The sequence below is a fragment of the Drosophila erecta genome, unplaced genomic scaffold (assembly GCF_003286155.1).
Source record: "Drosophila erecta strain 14021-0224.00,06,07 unplaced genomic scaffold, DereRS2 tig00000092-arrow-pilon, whole genome shotgun sequence".
Lineage (NCBI taxonomy): Eukaryota > Metazoa > Arthropoda > Insecta > Diptera > Drosophilidae > Drosophila > Drosophila erecta.
Genome location: NW_020825207.1, coordinates 5,276,594 through 5,292,644, shown reverse-complemented (window position 1 = coordinate 5,292,644; position 16,051 = coordinate 5,276,594). Strand labels below are relative to the sequence as shown.

Genomic DNA, 16,051 nt, shown 5'->3' with positions numbered 1-16,051 from the left:
ATCGGTGTGAAACACGGCTATATCTATAGGGCAGACTCAAACCATTGATATAAAATAGTTCAACGTTTTAGTGAAGACACGCACCCGTAAATCAGGTGACAGCCACATTTAACAATTGGCATCCTCAAATTAATTAGAAATTTCAAATTTAAATAAAAAGGTTTGTGCATTCTTTGTGATTGTTTAAAATGCCTTTTTATTTAGTTTTCTCCTTTTTTGTTATTTTATTCAGTAGTTATGTATAAGTTCTATAAATGTCGGATTTTCTCTATATCGTGCTCTATGCCGTTACGATTATATGGTATAACTTTTCTTGTATGAATGCATAATATAAATGGATAATATATATAAATCGTGTTTAGTTTTTCGTTTTAGTGTTCAACATTGGGTTCTCTTTCATGTGACTCAAATAGTTGTTGGCTTTATCGTATCTCAAAGTGTATAATGTATATAATGTATAGCATTTAGAATTTGATTTTAGATTCTCAACAAGTTGCTAGGTATTAAGTACATAATATGTCAATGTCTATATCGTATTTGTATTACGCATTACGTGATTTGATTTTCAATTTGTTAAGTTTATTGGTAATAAATAACCGCTGGCGCGGGTGCTTACAAAATCTAAAAGCCAATTACGAAATCGCGGAAACCTAAAATTAAAACACCATACCTCTTATTGCCCTTTAGCAGTACGATCGTAAAAGTTTCAACGAGATTCAATGGATTTACGACTTCGAAGAGCAGTGCAACTGCAAGTCTTTTTTATCAGCTATACTCATATTAGTTGCTTCAATAAAATAATCATAGTTGCATATATCTGTTTACATACAATGTTTCTGTGTAGATACCAAAGTATAAATTATAATGATTAAGGTAGTGTAAGCTACGGCTCAGTAAAATAATCAATAAATAAATTGCTCTAAGTCAACGTATGAGTTAAGGTAAGGTAGAAAGCTAAGCGAGAATTCGTCTTCATCCGTCCAGCAGCCTCTGGAGATTCCCAGTCCTGCGGTGTCCACTGGTAGCCAGCTCTTAGTTCTTTTGCGAATTAAGACTCCATTGTGCAAACTGCTCCTGCCATTGGCTATTCGCATTTGCCTGTGGAAATATAAAACGCTGCATTAAAATAGGTCATCGAAACCACCTGTAATCTATTTAATCGTACTCAAGATAAGACTTTGGCATGCAAGGCAATTTGAAAGTGGCAATCACTACACTAGCTACAGGATACATAGATATATATAGTTGAATTATTTTTGGAATATCGAGTGCATGTACAGAGAGAAAAGATAAATAAGGATATACAACAGCAAGGAACAACATCTAGATCAACAGTGAGCAGGATTTCTTGGCGAAATCCTTTACCTTTTCATTCCACTCTTGGTTATACGATTGAGATTCGTCGAAATCTGAAATTGATCAAGTTTGCAGTGAGCATATGTATTATCTGTATCAGGCTCAAATCAAAATCAGACAATTTATTCGAATCCTTTTGAGTCAAGCAGCCAACGTGAATCAAATCTAGAGACTAACTAGGATGAGCTGACTGAGATTGATATAGAGAGACGGTTGAGAGTGGTGCAGCAATGTTGATGAGCTATGTAGTAGAACTATAGAAATAACTATAGATAGAGCCCCGACTTGAAACTACCTGAGGTGGAGTGGAAATTCGTGAGTCGAGCGAGCTAAGATGGTCTATACTGTAGAGGCAGTAGATTTTGCATATTTTACCTGATCGCAGAGTATATAACCTACGACGAACACTTTATAAATTCAGACTATACTTCATGATATAAGCGTGCATGATCAGCTGTAGTTCATCGATTGTCTCACCGATCTCGTGCAGCGCCGGGAAACCGGCCTGGTCATCGTCGATAAACAGTTCCGGATGGTTCCGGTAGCCCAGGATACGGTTCACCTGGGACAGCTCCTCGCCCTGCCCGAAAGTGTAATCAAAGTGGTCCTCCTCCTGAACGCCGGTACTAGGGTACCTGGTGTATGGATCCCCAAATGGAGCTGCAGCTCCCTCGCACTCGAGATCCTCGTCGGTGCGGAACACCTCCTCGTACTCCCCGCACTCGCAATCGTTGCACTCGCACTGACTCGAGTCCTCGGACTCGCCACCCTCGATGTGTCGGAATTCTTAATCGGATTTTTTGGGCGATTTTGTTTGTTTTGGTTTGGTTTAGTGGATGGACAGGGTCCCCCGATTTAACATACAGAAGAAATGAGCGAAAATTATAAAGGGCAACTAACCAAACTGGGAGAAGCTCAATATTTGCAGCACTTTTTCTTATGCCGTCTATTGGGGTAATAATCTAAAATCAAATGGTTTGAAAAACGAAGAAAACAAAACGGAAAATTGGTCGCTTTAGAGAAGTGGGAACCAGCAGGAGTAGGAGGAGCGATTCAGATCGGATCGATGCAGCCCGGGACAACTTACCCAGTGGCATGATGAAGCGAGCCTGCGGCAGGGAGCTCGCCGGCTGGAGACCCTGATGAGCCCTTCCCCGTCCTGGAAAATGGCCAGACCCAAAGACAATACGCACACCGAAAAAGAACACGGATAAGCACAGAGTGAAAACATTCCATTTGGAGCTGGGATTGTGTTTGGTTTGGTGGCTCTAGAAGCGGTGCTACTACGAAATCTACGTGCTGGTGCAGTGCAGACCACCATTCACGGGCATTTGGCATCTGGGAAAGCAGGAGCAGCAGATGCAAGATGCAAGATGCAATTGCATTGGCAGGTTTGAAAGCGTAAGCGATTGGTAAGATGGTATCGAATCCAACGATTTACCTGCGTTCAGGTCGCTGACCATGTGGGAAATGGCCGACGTTAGGTGATCGGCAGCCTCATTGAGCTCCGCGTCGGGATTCAGATTCGGATTCTGATTCGGAATCGGATTGAGGCTGGGAATGGCACTGACATTGGCAGTGGCAGTGGCAGTGGTGGTGCGCATTGGCGGTGGCGCTGCGAAGGCGAAGCGATCAAGAAACGAGTGTGTTTTTGGGCGTGAGAGCGAGTGTTTTGGGTGGTTGGTCAGGTGATATTCGTTTGGGATATTGGTTTTTAGGTGTGTGTTTTGCCAGTGGCGGTGTTACCGCATTGTTGGGCGGAGTATACGATTAATATCTGTCTGAACCCAGGCCTAAACTTTCGCGTTAACCAATTTTACACAGGGGATTTTGAGAATTTTGTCATGAACGAACCTAACCGAAGAGTAAACCAAGGGTCAGACCCGTCAATCTCTACTCACTTGCACTTCCGTTGGCTGCGAAGGCGCTCCGCATATCGCTGCTAATCTGGTTGAGCTGCTCCAGCTGACTCTGGCTGAATGGCCCGTGGCCATGAGCCTGCTGCTGCTGTTGGATGAGTTGCTGCTGGCTGGCTCGGACTCCCCCTGCCATCGGATGTTGCTGCATCTGCTGCGCGTGTAGCGCACTCATGGGGGAGGTGCCCAGGATACCAGCTCCTCCGGGCATTGGTGGGGATTTGCCGGAACGAGGACTCGAGTTGGGCGTAGAGCGAGGCGATGCTGTCTGCTGGTTCTTCAGCATTCGCATCAGCCCCTCCAGTTGCTCCATTAGCTGTCGTCGCGAATCCTGCAGGGCACCCAGGTGGCCTTCAAGTTCTCCTTTCCGCTGCCTAAGAGCACGCAGTTCATTGATTAGCGCCGGATTCTCTGGGGCCATCTGCTCCGTCTCCTGCTGACGCCTCAAGCGCGCTATCTCCCGCATTATCTCCTTGTTCTTGGACTCCAGTTGGGCAATTAGCTCGCGTTGAGCTCGCGAGTTATCTGTGCCAATTGGTGTGGCATTGTCGGGCAAGTTGGATGGCTGTCAATTGCATAGCAATTAAAAGAGGACATAAGATTTTTATGGTATGGCTCACTCACCGCTCGGTTTTCCTGGGCCAATCTGGCGGCATAGCGGGCAATCAGGCGGTGCTCCTCGTCGTTGGCAGATGCGGCGGCAACGCGAGACATGGTTGTGCCGGCAGTGCCGCTGGCGCTGTCCAGACTGCGGCCTGTGGCCCGCGAATCGAGCGTGCTGGAGCGATCGAAAAGGCCGTGCTGGCCCGGAAGACCCGGATGTTGGCCGTGGTGGCCATGTACGAGGCCCGAGGGGTCCGAGAAGCCGTTGTGCGAGGGCAGCGGCGAGGGCGGCACGATGTGCGACAGGTTGAGCGTCTTCTCCGGCTGGTCGGGGAAGCGGGGGAGCACCTGCACCGTCTTCTCGGGCACACAGCGGAAGCTCTTGCGCAGCGAGTGACCGATCTGTTTGCTAGGCGACTTGTAGCTCGAGTACTCCTTGACCTCGTGATCGTTCTGGTGGTTCAGCGATGTCTTGCCGTGCCAGAAGCACTCCTGACACAACTGGTAGGCGTGACACCGCTGACAGCGATAACGAAACCCGGTGAAGTTTTCCTTGTGGCAAACAGAGCAGACAGTCGGATGCACAATGGTCTCCACGGTGGCCAGCCGGTGCACCAGCGGCAGCCAGACGAGGCAGGACGGCCCCGGCTCGGACATCAGCGTGGCCATAAAGTCGTTCACCGTCACCTTGTTCTCGGCCGGGAAGATCTCCTCCTCGAGCCCCTCCTTGTAGTGGAATGTGGGCGACTCGTACACGGCCGCCGGCAGGGCCAGCACTTCGCGCAGGAACTCGCCCAGCTTCCAGGCCACCATCTGTCCAGCGCCATCCGAGATCTGCGAGAATATGTCTGTCCAGAGGAAAGGGAGAAATCCAGTTTATTTGCTAACCACATTGTGTCTATCACTCACATCTCAGTTTGTCCACCAGTTTGCCAGAGCACATAGTGGCCAGGGCCACTTTGATGGAGAAAACGCGAATCTTGCCCGAGTTATCACTAAAGATTCCGAAAGTAGTTCAATATTTTATAGGGGTATTTCATATGTTATATAATATTAAGTGCACGCACCTTGTGTACGCAGCCAACAGCCAGTTGAGCAGCAGACCCGCCTTCGAGTCCACGGGCACCTGCTGAGCGGTGGGCAGGCGCTTGTTGAGGTTATGGTAGAGGGAGGAGACCAGGGTTTCCAGCCTGGCCACGCTCACCTCGCTCTGCGGCTCCAGGGTATTCAGACCATTCTCGCGGAAGGCCTCGATCACATTCCATATGTCCACCAAATGCAGATTTGTGGACTTCTGTATATAGCGCAGCTTGGAGGCGGTGCGGTAGGAGGCGAATCGAATGGAGTCGAAGGTCTGCAGGCGCAAGTCCTGCAGTATGGCCACTCGCGGCTCCAGCTCCATTCCTGGATACTATGCTGCACCGACTCGCCTGGAATTTAATTAAAGCATATGCATTATGATAAGGATAATCGTAAATAGTTATAGTTATAGTTATGCAGTAGCTTTTAAGTGGGTCGGTGGTGAGCTAGGAGGATTAGGAGCAGACTACACCACCTCTGCCCCAGCAGAGGGATTCTCTGTCTGCGTAGGGCCTCTATTCATTCCCCTTTTTACATATTCCATTGTGTTTGGAGTCTGGCTCCGACATGCCGGTTGCCAGTGCACTGGGAAGTTCTTTACGAAGTAACCTGATTAGAATGTTTTTCCTATCAATCATATAAGCTGATAAATTTATATATATCCCACCTTGATCGGGTAAATCATTTACTCTCAACAGTTAATATTTTGAAGCCCTAATGCTTCCAGTTTGCATGAAAACCACATACACATTTCCTTAAGATGTACTGCGCCTATCTTTTATAAACCATATGCTCAAAAGGTTATGATTTATTTTCCTGCAAGCTGAGCAATCGATTTGCAACACTCCATTGTGACTTAAGATTTTTCGCCAGTGTGATGCCATTGTCTGGTGGCTGCTGGTGTGGGTGCCTCCCTACTGGCGGCCGTTGCCGGAAGAGGAAGTGAGCAATCCAGGATGGTAGATGGGGAATCCCCCGCCGATGATCCCGCAGCTAGTTAGTGAAACAAAGCGAATTTAATAATCCGCCTACGCGCTGAAAGTTTTTGCTATCGCATAAACCGCTTTGCCAGTCCAATTAATCGAGAAGAATGGCACGCAGCTTCCCGTTCCACCGGTGGAGCATACTCATCATATCCTTGAAGCATAACTCCACGGTGGCAGGGTGTCGACAACTTCAGAAGTTGCTGTCACATCACGCTTCTCGTTCCCAAGTTTTCGCAATTGATTTTCCATCTTTCACGAGAGGGAGCGAAAAAATGTCCTTGGAAAAAGGCGAGTAGACATCTCTGAGTCATCGTACGAGAATATAATCAGAGAACTTTTCTGTGCAGATCTGGTTTCCATTTCTGGCACACAATGCCGGCATACATATGTATGTCCCATCCGGTCCTGCCCGCCTGCCTTTCATCATGTCCTTTCATCACCCCGAGCCGGCCAATTTAAACAAGCATTCTCATTTAAATGCCGCTTCCTTTTTCCTGCTGCCCTCTGTCAACTAAATGATAGTGTATTACAAGACGGCCAAAATGCGGAGAGGCGGTGAGTGGGCGGCCAAACTGAAATTCAATTTCAAACTGCAAACTGCGAATGAAACTGGAGCTGAGATGATGAAGTAGATGACGTGAATGGGCTGTACTGCGAGAAAATCCCTCTCCATTTTTATTATACAATTACAAGCGCTGTATGAATAATACATATTATAGAAATGAAAGTTTGTTTATCATTTAAGTATAGTAGAGTATAAAAGGCCAGCGAATGATTGCATTTGTCAGAAATACATATGGTAGCATACTATTTTTCAGTGTTTTGAAAATCACCTCGGATCTTAAAATCTTAAGATGTAAGTGGGTATGGAAATCCGGATGTTTGGGGATTGAGAATGATGAGTCACATGGCACCGGCGTTCCTCTGGTATCGCTCCTCCACTTGGTCGCACGTAAATAGAGCAACAACAGCCATTAGGACATGTACATATAAATATGCACACACCCCCTACCCACACCCACACCGCTCAAACCTACATCCACATCCACACCCACAACCATACACTCGTCCTCGCACTAGCACACTCACAAATTCTTGGGGCACGAGGCGAATGCTCTGCAAACATTTGCGCTCGAAAGTATGCAACAAGACCTGGCTGAATAATTTCAGCTCGGCCAGGAGAATTGGGTGTCCGGGCGGGGGCAGGATTGGCACGGGGGACCATGGACGTGGATGGGAATTCCGCATTGCCAGCGGCTGCTGCAGTTTTGATGCTGCCACTTGCTCCGAGCGTTGACATCCTGCTGCTCCTCTTCGCATGAGCATCTGCCAAGTGGCCACCCAGCGATTATACGCACACGGAAAGAAATTATAATCCCTCGAAAAACTACGCCACGATATATTTGAAATCTGAATAGGATCATGCAAGTTGGGCATTCCTAGTTGTGCAGCATGCGTTTTTATACTAAAATGTATTTGTTGGCGCTGAAGGATTGAGTATGCGCACCTATTGAAAATACATCATGGGGAAGAATCGCTCTAAATGTTATTTTCAGTGAAAAAAATGGGGGCTAAGGAGGTTAAGGAGGCCTGCAGCCCTAGCCATGTCATTCGGATATCTCCGCACTAAGAATTCTATTTTCGCCCGTGTCGACAACATATTAAATTCCATTGCTAGTGTCCCAGTACCAAACACCTCCTCGTTGTTTGGGGATTTGCCCAATTGCAAACCGCAATTGCTGGCAGCTTTTGTTGTGGTCAGGCAGCAGCTCAATGCCTTGTTTCACATTTTTGAATTGTCTATTGTTTATATTTTTCCTGCCATTTGCCTAGAAGTTCCTCTCTAAATAACCAGCCAGCTTGGCAAACTTTTCTAAACGGATCTTCTGCCTGTGGCACTTTTAGCGACAACTTTGCTCGCAACTTTATGCTGAAATCACTAAACTCGGTCTGTATGCCAGAAGTTTGCACCTCATTACCGGCAAACTGCCTCAAATGGGAAATGGGTCGAACTGCATAATCCAGAAGGGGAAACGGAAATTCGGACAACATTTATATTAGCTATAAAGTATTTCAAATGTTTGGCAGCACGCGGCATTTCATTAGGATGAAATCTGGATGGAAAGCAGGACTTTCCATATTGCTAATTACATGGAAAGGGAGTAGGATTAAAATGGCCACAGCTATAAAGCAACAACAGAATAAATGCATTTAATTAGCATATCAGCAAAAGTGGATAATGTTTTTCCTATGCAGCGAAAACTTTAAATCAGCAGGCTAAATAGCCAGCCATCCCAACATCCATCACCTGCCTGGGTGACCCCAGGTGAACCCAAAAAGAACTCCGGGGACAGCTAAGTCAGCCGGAGCGCACGTTGATGCTCAATTTACTAACTGAGCTGAAAGAAAAAATGAAAAAGCAACAGGGAGCACGGACGAGGACGAGGAGCAAAGCGGAGAAACCGCATGGATGAAATATGAATAGCAACATGGACGAGGACGAGGACGAGTACGATAGCGTGTCCAGGACCTGCATCAAAGTTTCCCCCCTTTGCCACCTGCCACGTTTTCCCTTTGCTGTGCGCTTTTCCCGCAAAGCAGAAATTAAACAAGTTTCCAGCTGAAAGTCCTCCGTGTCCTGGGATACCTCGCCGAGTCCCGTGGGCCACCGCGAGTCCTGGGTCCTGCTGTTTTATGCCATTTGCGTGCCGGGGAAATCAAAGCCAAACAACTGGCTCCACCGATGATAACTGGGCAACATAATTTGCAATTCCAGAGCGAGGCGATGGGATTTATTCCGTGTTAATTCCGACTTTTCCGTTTTTGCAGCTACAGCAGTACAGGAGATTGCATGTCTGCCCGAATTGATCAGCTCAAATCGCTGGCCGAGGCAATAACCTTTTGTCCACGTCCAAGGCTCGAAAAATGTATGGCCAAAGCCAGAAGGCCAGGCAAAAGGCTGGCTGCGAACTACCAGGTAAGTTAATTGAAAAAGCGAGCCAACACTGGATGTGCATATGCTCCATTTGGCATAATTGATGGGCCTGCCTGCAAAGGAAGTTCCATAACTTGGATGTGCTCATTTGTGCACTGTGAGAAATATTGTGCAGCGCACATGTAGGTTGCTACAAACCATTCGAAGCTTAAGTTATGGAACAACTACAACTATGGGTTAAACTATAAACTTTGTGGGTTAGAATTTGCTGGTTATTGCACACATTTCATCATTAAGATCCTCACTAACTACACATCCAAACAGTAAAAGCTGATGGAATACCAGATGATAATCAATAAAAAGTGATTTATTTTTTCACCGTGCTGCAACCATCAAAGGCAAACGAAATTAGTCCATGAGCACAACAAAAGCTGGTCACAAACCAGAAAGAACACCCGCTCCCGGTGGAAGGAAGTGGTGTCCCAGTTAGACGGGGAAACTGTCATCAGCCTCGTCAGAATGCGCAAGCGGAGTAATTATGTGTACAGCTCCTCGCAATGGGAGCAAGCAGGAAGGGAATGGAATGGAACGGAGTGCAGTGCAGTGGAGAGGTAAGAATGTGGGGCGGTGGCAGGATCTGTGCCACTTACAACACACAAACTCAACGGGCGAAGGCGGGAGCGAAATGCACATTCCTCGGCAACAGCAACAACACAAAGCGCCATTAGTTGTCGCCGCTCAAGGATTTCCAAAGGGATTGAGCCACCAAGCAGGCAGCAGGCAGCAGGCAGCAGGCAGCAGTCAGTTGAATAAAGTGTATACCGAAGAGCTTAAGAAACGGAGCCATTCGCCATTCGTTTCAAGTTGGAGTGGCAGCTGACGCACTCTGAAGAGTTTACTGTGGCCATAATCCCCAGATCCCGGGGCTTTACCTGTTCGCTCTTTGTTCGCCAGCCCAGCCCGCAGGTGGGCAAGAAAGTGCTGACAGCAATGCAGATGATGGGCCCCTCCGGCCTAGCCCAGATCGTGTTTTCCCACAGCCACCTGCCCAAGGTCATGGTGCAGATAAGACGCTCTTGATTCACCTGGATGGAAGAAGGCTTGCATTGTCTGACTTTGATTGCATTTAACTTAAAGTGTCAGCAGGATGTGAAATATAAATAACCAGCGGAATCTAAGGGGATTATTTATAGAACACAACAACATGACAAGTTAATACCTAATCTTTATATATATGGTACATAATATTGCTAAGCTAAGGAATCTTTACACTAGCAGCAAAATGCTTAATCAGTTTGCCCACTGTTTATTGCAAGCAATCGAGGCAAATGAAGTGCAGAAGCCGCACGACAAGCCGAAGGGTAAATTAGCATTCCGCAGTATGAACTGCATTAATCATTACTTGGAATAGTAACCCTTGAGCGGTTACGCAGTGGTTGAGTGACCCGCACCTGCAGTCGACATCCACCGCCCACAGGTTAATGGGCACCATCCAAACACGCTTGCATATAAATTCCTAGCGAAATATGCAAATTCCCAGCTGAGCAATTCGCAACTGATTGCAGTGGAAGTGGTTACTCAGCCTGTGGACATATAGATTCCGAACTCGGGGGTGTGACAATCGTTTCAACACCAGACATGATCCATCGATGACAATCCCCAGTATAATTAGCACAGATGAGCAAACGATTCGCAGTAAATATTTTCCACTTTATCACACGAGTCACGCCCTATTTTTGGTATCTGAACGTGCGCTTTGTGCGCTTTGCAGCGGAAAATCGGGGAAAAACAAAACCTAAGGTCGAGTCGAAACAAGCAATTGGCAACCAAGCAGCAAACGTTCTAAATGGCCAGCTAATTAGCCAAGCGAGTCGAAAATCGACAGACAGAATGTCGCTCCAAGTGGGCCAAAGTGTTTTGCACGAGGCCACTAAGAAGTGGGCGAACTTCGTGGGTGGTGTTATTTCCATTTTCGGCGGTTGGATGTTGTAACCCAATGTGGCTACCCACGCACTCGGATTCTTTTGCAAAATAAAGGGCAGCCGCACTGAGACACTGAAATACGCATTCGGTGTGGGCAGTTTTTCTCATTTCACGATCCATTTGGATTGCGTTCCACTATCTCCAAAGCGTTGATAACGATCTGCAAAGCAAACAGGCCGTAGCCGATAAGATATATTCAGCTAAACCGTGCAAGACTTGCCTGGGAGCTGGAGAATTGTGCAACTTGTGCTGTTCCTATTTTGGCGAGCGGGGAAACTTTGGCCATGTCAACGACAAAAGACAAGTCAATCAACTGGAACTGCAATCGAATTGGGAGTGGAAATCGGAATTGGAAATCGAATCCCAGCCAAAGAGGTTGCGGCAAAGGGGGCAACAAAGCGACAAAGAAAGCCCCACAAATCAATGCAGTCCAGGGCCAAAGTGGTCAGCAGTCGCCTCGCATATGGAAATCGTTGGGCAGTCTGCAAGTCTGCAAGTCTGCTGCCTTTCTCCGGACTTTCCTCCCGCATTTTGCATAAATCTATAATGAGATTTGGAATGCAACTGTCACACATAATGGCATTGCCACGACGACGACCAATCTGACCAATCAATGCAGCTTAGCCAAAGGCCACTACGATGATATAAGCACGTTAGAAGTGCTCAAGGCATACGATTGCTAACATTTTATACAAATTCCATTTTTAGTTACTTCGACTATTGTGCCTGATGACTGAAAGACCTAATGACCACCTAAACTCAAAAAAAAAAAAAGTACAATATAGAAATACACAGGCTATTTCAGCAAATGCTTCTCAAATATATTTAATAAGCGCAGCGTAAACAATATTTAGATTATGCCCCCCATTCGCAAAGCGGAAGTTGGGTGCCCAAATATTTATTGGCCATGTTCACTGTTTATAAACAAAACACGCGCCAGATGAAACAATAGCCATATATTAACCCCCACCGCTGTCGATCAGTTGGCTCCATAGAATGCCATACTTATGGGCAGTCTAGTTGGCTTTTCGGCATTTTATGGGAAATTACGAAGCAGCTGTTGGAGGCAATTATCGAAATTGTACGGAATAGAGGAGCTTGCTGGCCGCGCACAGTGAAGTCCAGAATGTGAGTAGTTGATATCGAATGCCTTCCAATTGATGGACCTCCGATATTAGCCAGAGATCATGTGCAGCTGCAGACAGTTCAATCCGTTCTACATCGGACCCTATCCGGAGCGTGCTTGCGGGGATTGTCCGTATGGCCAGTACTCGGGCTTCACCAGATGCGGATGGAGCGGCGGAAACGGTCCCTTTGGCACCACCTTCTGTGATTCCCGCTACGGTGGAGGCGGAGGAGGAGGAGGAAGGAGATGTGGAGGCGGAGGTGGTGGATGTGGAGGAAGAGGCAGAGGTGGTTGTGGGCCATCGTGTGGTCATCGTGGCGGATCGTCCTGGGGTCCCCGCTATTCCCAGTACTATCAGTCGCCGTGCGGAGTGGACAGCTGCATGATGTGCTCCAGTGGATTTGGCTGCTGTGGCCAATCCTGTCGCACATCCTGCTACTCCTGCTGCTGAGTGGTCGTTTCGTGGATATTGGGCTTCACTGTGTGCGGTTAATTGGTTTCTTGAGTTTTTTTTGAGCAAAATTGATTGTAAAGCAGAAACAATTATGGTTAGCCCTTTGGGTTTATTATCGGTTGGGTCTTAAAATAACCAGATGCTTCACGCTCCAATCGCCACCAATAATCCCCTGTAATGGAATGCCCACACATGACTGCCTCTTGGTTGTGGAACAAAGTTGTCGCCTGCGATATACATTCATGCATTCCATACATCAAACGAGGGCACTGCGGATGTGGAAATCCAGGCCAGAATCGGAGAGGAAAGGAGGTTGGCGCCGCTAAATGCGATTACAGCATAAACGATTAATTTTATTGCAGTTAGCCGGGATGCTTCTTCCATAAACTAATTAAAGCCCAGTGGAAAGTGGGCAGTGGGCAGAGGACAGTGAACAGTGAACAGTGGATACAGTCGCCGCTGACTTCAAAGAAAGGGTTAATTGTGCGCTACTGTCCCGCCCCACGGAATTCGCCCTCTTTCATTCCGCTCTCTTGGTTTTTCATTCTTTCTTTTGTCTTTTCCACAGACAACTGGGCAGTTTTCTTTCGTTTTCTAGGCCGAAATTACTCCATGGCTCCATGGATTTTGTGGGTCCCAAGTTCTTGTTCTGCTCCTCGCCGCTTCTGAGGCCATTGTTGTGGCGGCTGTCATGTTGTGGGTGGCCGCACTCAGCTCTGTTTGTTTGTTTTCCATGCTGCGCTGCCTGTTTGTCGCTTTGCTCTTGTTTCCCTGCGTTATTTTTTCGTGTCACGCCTCATTTAGCTTTTCACAACATTTCCACATTTCCACCCACCCGCTCAAGACACAGCACATCGCATCGCATCGCATAGCATCGCACGTAGTCTCGGAAATATGTGGGGATCTGGAGCAGTGGTGCCTAGTCCTCTGCACTCTCGGCTCTTAGCACACATCGAAATTAACCGAAATAACCAGTGGGGTGTGTGTAGATGCGTGTGTGTAGATTGTATCTGTGAACTAGATCAAGCTGTTTCGTCTTCTGCTTGGAGTGCCCCTCGTAATGAGCCACAATATGTTCGAGTTAATTGCATCTGATCGAAGTTTGCCTCGGGTAGGCAATAGTAGGTACGGTAGGTTATGACATTTCAAATATACAATATATTTGATTGTAATTGATATAATAATTAATAATGAGTTAAAAGAGGCACCCATGTGGGCAAGCATGTTTGAGAGTAGCTACAGCGGAACTACAGCTTAACTAGTTATAAGCCTTTAAACCCGAGGGTAAATTCCAATTGATAATATAGCTTTAATAACTTTGTGTGTTGAAGAAAATTGTTTCTTGATCTATTTATTATTAGTTAGTAATTCCTCTTCTAAGGAATAGTTATCATTAGCTATAACCCACTTGCATTACATTTACACACCTCCCATCTTTGTTGATTTATGTAATCGCAAAAAACCGTAAAAGATCGTCATAACGCCGATCTGATGAGTCGTAAAAAAAGGCCAATTAAAGCATCTTAAATTTGATTAATTTCAAGCGCACTTTTCAAGATGCGCTGCTATATAGATAAGTTCGATAAGTTCGTTAATTTGCCCGTGATGAAATTAAGCTTTATTTGGGATCGTGTGGTTATATGGTGATTATTCCGATAATTGTATAAATTAGTAGAAGTAGTATAGTAGTAGTAGTAGTAGTAGTAGTAGTAGTAGTAGTAGTGTAGTAGTATTACTAGCGGCATTATGAGTGGGGGCCTCGAAAGTGAAATTCGCTGATATCGCAAGAGCGTTCGATCCATTTAATTTGCCGACTGACTTGTAGGTGCTCGGGAATGCCGAATGGCTTCGGGTTTGAGCTTCGTTTTGAACTTCGGCTTGGCGCACCTGCCCCGTGTGCACGCCCTCTCACTCCCACTCCCGTTCGCAACCCCCTCCCCCTGGTGGCCTCTCTTTCGCACCTTCGCGGTTGTTGGTGGGCCGGGTGAGCAGCCGCCGTTTTTCAAATGCTAAAATTGGCGATTAGTCAAAATGATGTCACCGAGTTATTTTGATTGTTTTTTTTTTTGTGATTATATGTATGTATTTATTTCGCTTGACTTTGGCATTTTGGCGACATGCTGACCATAAATTCCGTATTATTGTTTTCCCCATCGATATCCCCGATGGTCAAAGGTGGGCTGCGAAATAAAATGCTCTGACCCGTACATCCATCAAGTAGCTGAGTGTCTTTTCATTCGCACGGCGCTCAATTATTCGCTGAGCTAATCATTTCACCGATTGCCATATGGCGGTAAGTGATCTAATCTCAATGAGCAAACGGTCTGTTAATTAAAAAATGCGGTTCAGTTTGATATGAAATTTTATCAACTACTCGTATGTGAACTTGGATGTCAACCCGAAGCAACAGTTAAGGAAATTCAATAAAATGGCAAGCCTACCAGGTCTTCAAACTTATCTCGTATAAAGAAGTCAATCTCAGCTTAATAATACAATCGAATAAATCATAATCATAATTTTGTGAACGAAGGAAAATGGGGCGTGGCGTAACAAAAAAGACTTCTCAACGGGATGCAAATAGTTTAACTACCGTTTCTCCCATCACAAAAACCACCAAATCCGAACTTCTCTCTTAGCTATCCACAAACATATTTAGTTGTAAACTAAATTCCAGGCGCAACCACAAACAGGCTTGGCCTAAAGGGGGTTATTTTGGGCAAAGGGCGCAGAGGAGCCAGACGCTTTTTATGAATGAACACTTTGCGCTGCGTCGCCAACGCGTCACTCATCCGAGTTTTCCTATCGCGGAAATCTACTACGCATTTCAATGGGGTTATGGGGGGGTGGAGGGGCAATCTTGGCAACATTTTATTGGTATTGTTTATGCCCGGGAATTTGGTAATAGAATCCGCACAGTATTTGTTGTTTACCTTTTGTAATTAGCAACCTTTTTAATGCGTCACTTTTTGTTGGGCTGCGCGGAGTTGCTGCTTCTTCTTAATGCTCTTTCTCCTCCTTCTCCTATTTCTCCGCACTTATCGCGTTTTATTTTCACCTGCTGTTTACACACAATAAACGGTAAACGGAGTTGCAAAACTCGCGTTAGCGGACGAGAGAGCGATACAGCGGAGAGATAGAGAGCGAAGATGCTGCGCCCTTTTGGCCTTTGGTAAAAAATATGGTAACAGGAAAACTTATTTTTTCGGGCTACGCTTATGGGCTCAAAACACATACACACCGATGGCACAAACGCACACACACACGCGCGCGCTCACAGGAATTGAAGCCTGGCTTTAAGCCGCAATCTATGCTGAACTTTTTTCTGGCTTGCCAACGGTAAATACGACGCGCGACTCGCGATTAGCTCCCTGCGAATATCTTATCAACGGATTTTGTTTACCCAAAAACCACTTCCAACATTGCGCCGCGACACTGCTTCGACACCCACAAGCCAGTAACAACAAAAACGTTGCACAGTGTTACCAGACGCTGGTGGGTCCCATTTGAATTCGTACTAAAAAATACCACAAATCCAACGAGCTTCTAATTTGAAATTACAGACATTGAATCGCACACAGATCAGCAATTGAATGGAACAATGTTATTTTTAAA

The 16,051-nt window shown here is 46.2% G+C and overlaps 2 protein-coding genes across 6 annotated transcripts; one reads left to right on the top strand and one right to left on the bottom strand.

Moving 5' to 3' along the window:
• Positions 1–665: 665 nt before the first annotated feature.
• On the bottom strand, positions 666–15,934 carry LOC6546541 (dystrobrevin beta). 4 transcript variants are annotated; one of them, XM_026980488.1, is made up of 8 exons: positions 15,370–15,934; positions 4,943–5,305; positions 4,785–4,870; positions 3,897–4,723; positions 3,258–3,837; positions 2,798–2,971; positions 2,444–2,515; positions 1,372–2,142 (listed from the first exon to the last, which is right to left on the bottom strand). In XM_026980488.1, exons 2-8 carry the CDS (start codon positions 5,275–5,277, stop codon positions 1,766–1,768), a joined length of 2,451 nt encoding a protein of 816 aa, XP_026836289.1. In that variant the 5' UTR covers positions 5,278–5,305; positions 15,370–15,934; the 3' UTR covers positions 1,372–1,765. The 4 variants fall into 4 exon arrangements, with proteins under 4 accessions (XP_026836287.1, XP_026836288.1, XP_026836289.1 ...); XM_026980486.1 differs by lacking the exons at positions 2,444–2,515; positions 2,798–2,971 and adding an exon at positions 666–1,098 and having other exon boundaries at positions 1,366–1,409; XM_026980485.1 differs by having other exon boundaries at positions 2,089–2,971; positions 15,370–15,603; positions 15,678–15,934.
• On the top strand, positions 11,835–12,537 carry LOC6546542 (loricrin). 2 transcript variants are annotated; one of them, XM_026980489.1, is made up of 2 exons: positions 11,835–11,987; positions 12,055–12,537. In XM_026980489.1, exon 2 carries the CDS (start codon positions 12,120–12,122, stop codon positions 12,369–12,371), a length of 252 nt encoding a protein of 83 aa, XP_026836290.1. In that variant the 5' UTR covers positions 11,835–11,987; positions 12,055–12,119; the 3' UTR covers positions 12,372–12,537. The 2 variants fall into 2 exon arrangements, with proteins under 2 accessions (XP_026836290.1, XP_001975907.1); XM_001975871.3 differs by having other exon boundaries at positions 12,038–12,537.
• Positions 15,935–16,051: the final 117 nt, after the last annotated feature.

Bases quoted from the DNA above. Each gene is read 5' to 3' on its own strand.
- LOC6546541 (XM_026980488.1), bottom strand. From the start codon at position 5,277: ATGGAGCTGGAGCCGCGAGTGGCCATACTGCAGGACTTGCGCCTGCAG. The intron at 4,871-4,942 runs GTGCGTGCACTT...CGGAATCTTTAG, and splicing joins CTGTTGGCTGCGTACACAAG to TGATAACTCGGGCAAGATTC. The intron at 3,838-3,896 runs GTGAGTGAGCCA...TGCAATTGACAG, and splicing joins TGGCCCAGGAAAACCGAGCG to CCATCCAACTTGCCCGACAA.
- LOC6546542 (XM_001975871.3), top strand. From the start codon at position 12,047: ATGTGCAGCTGCAGACAGTTCAATCCGTTCTACATCGGACCCTATCCG.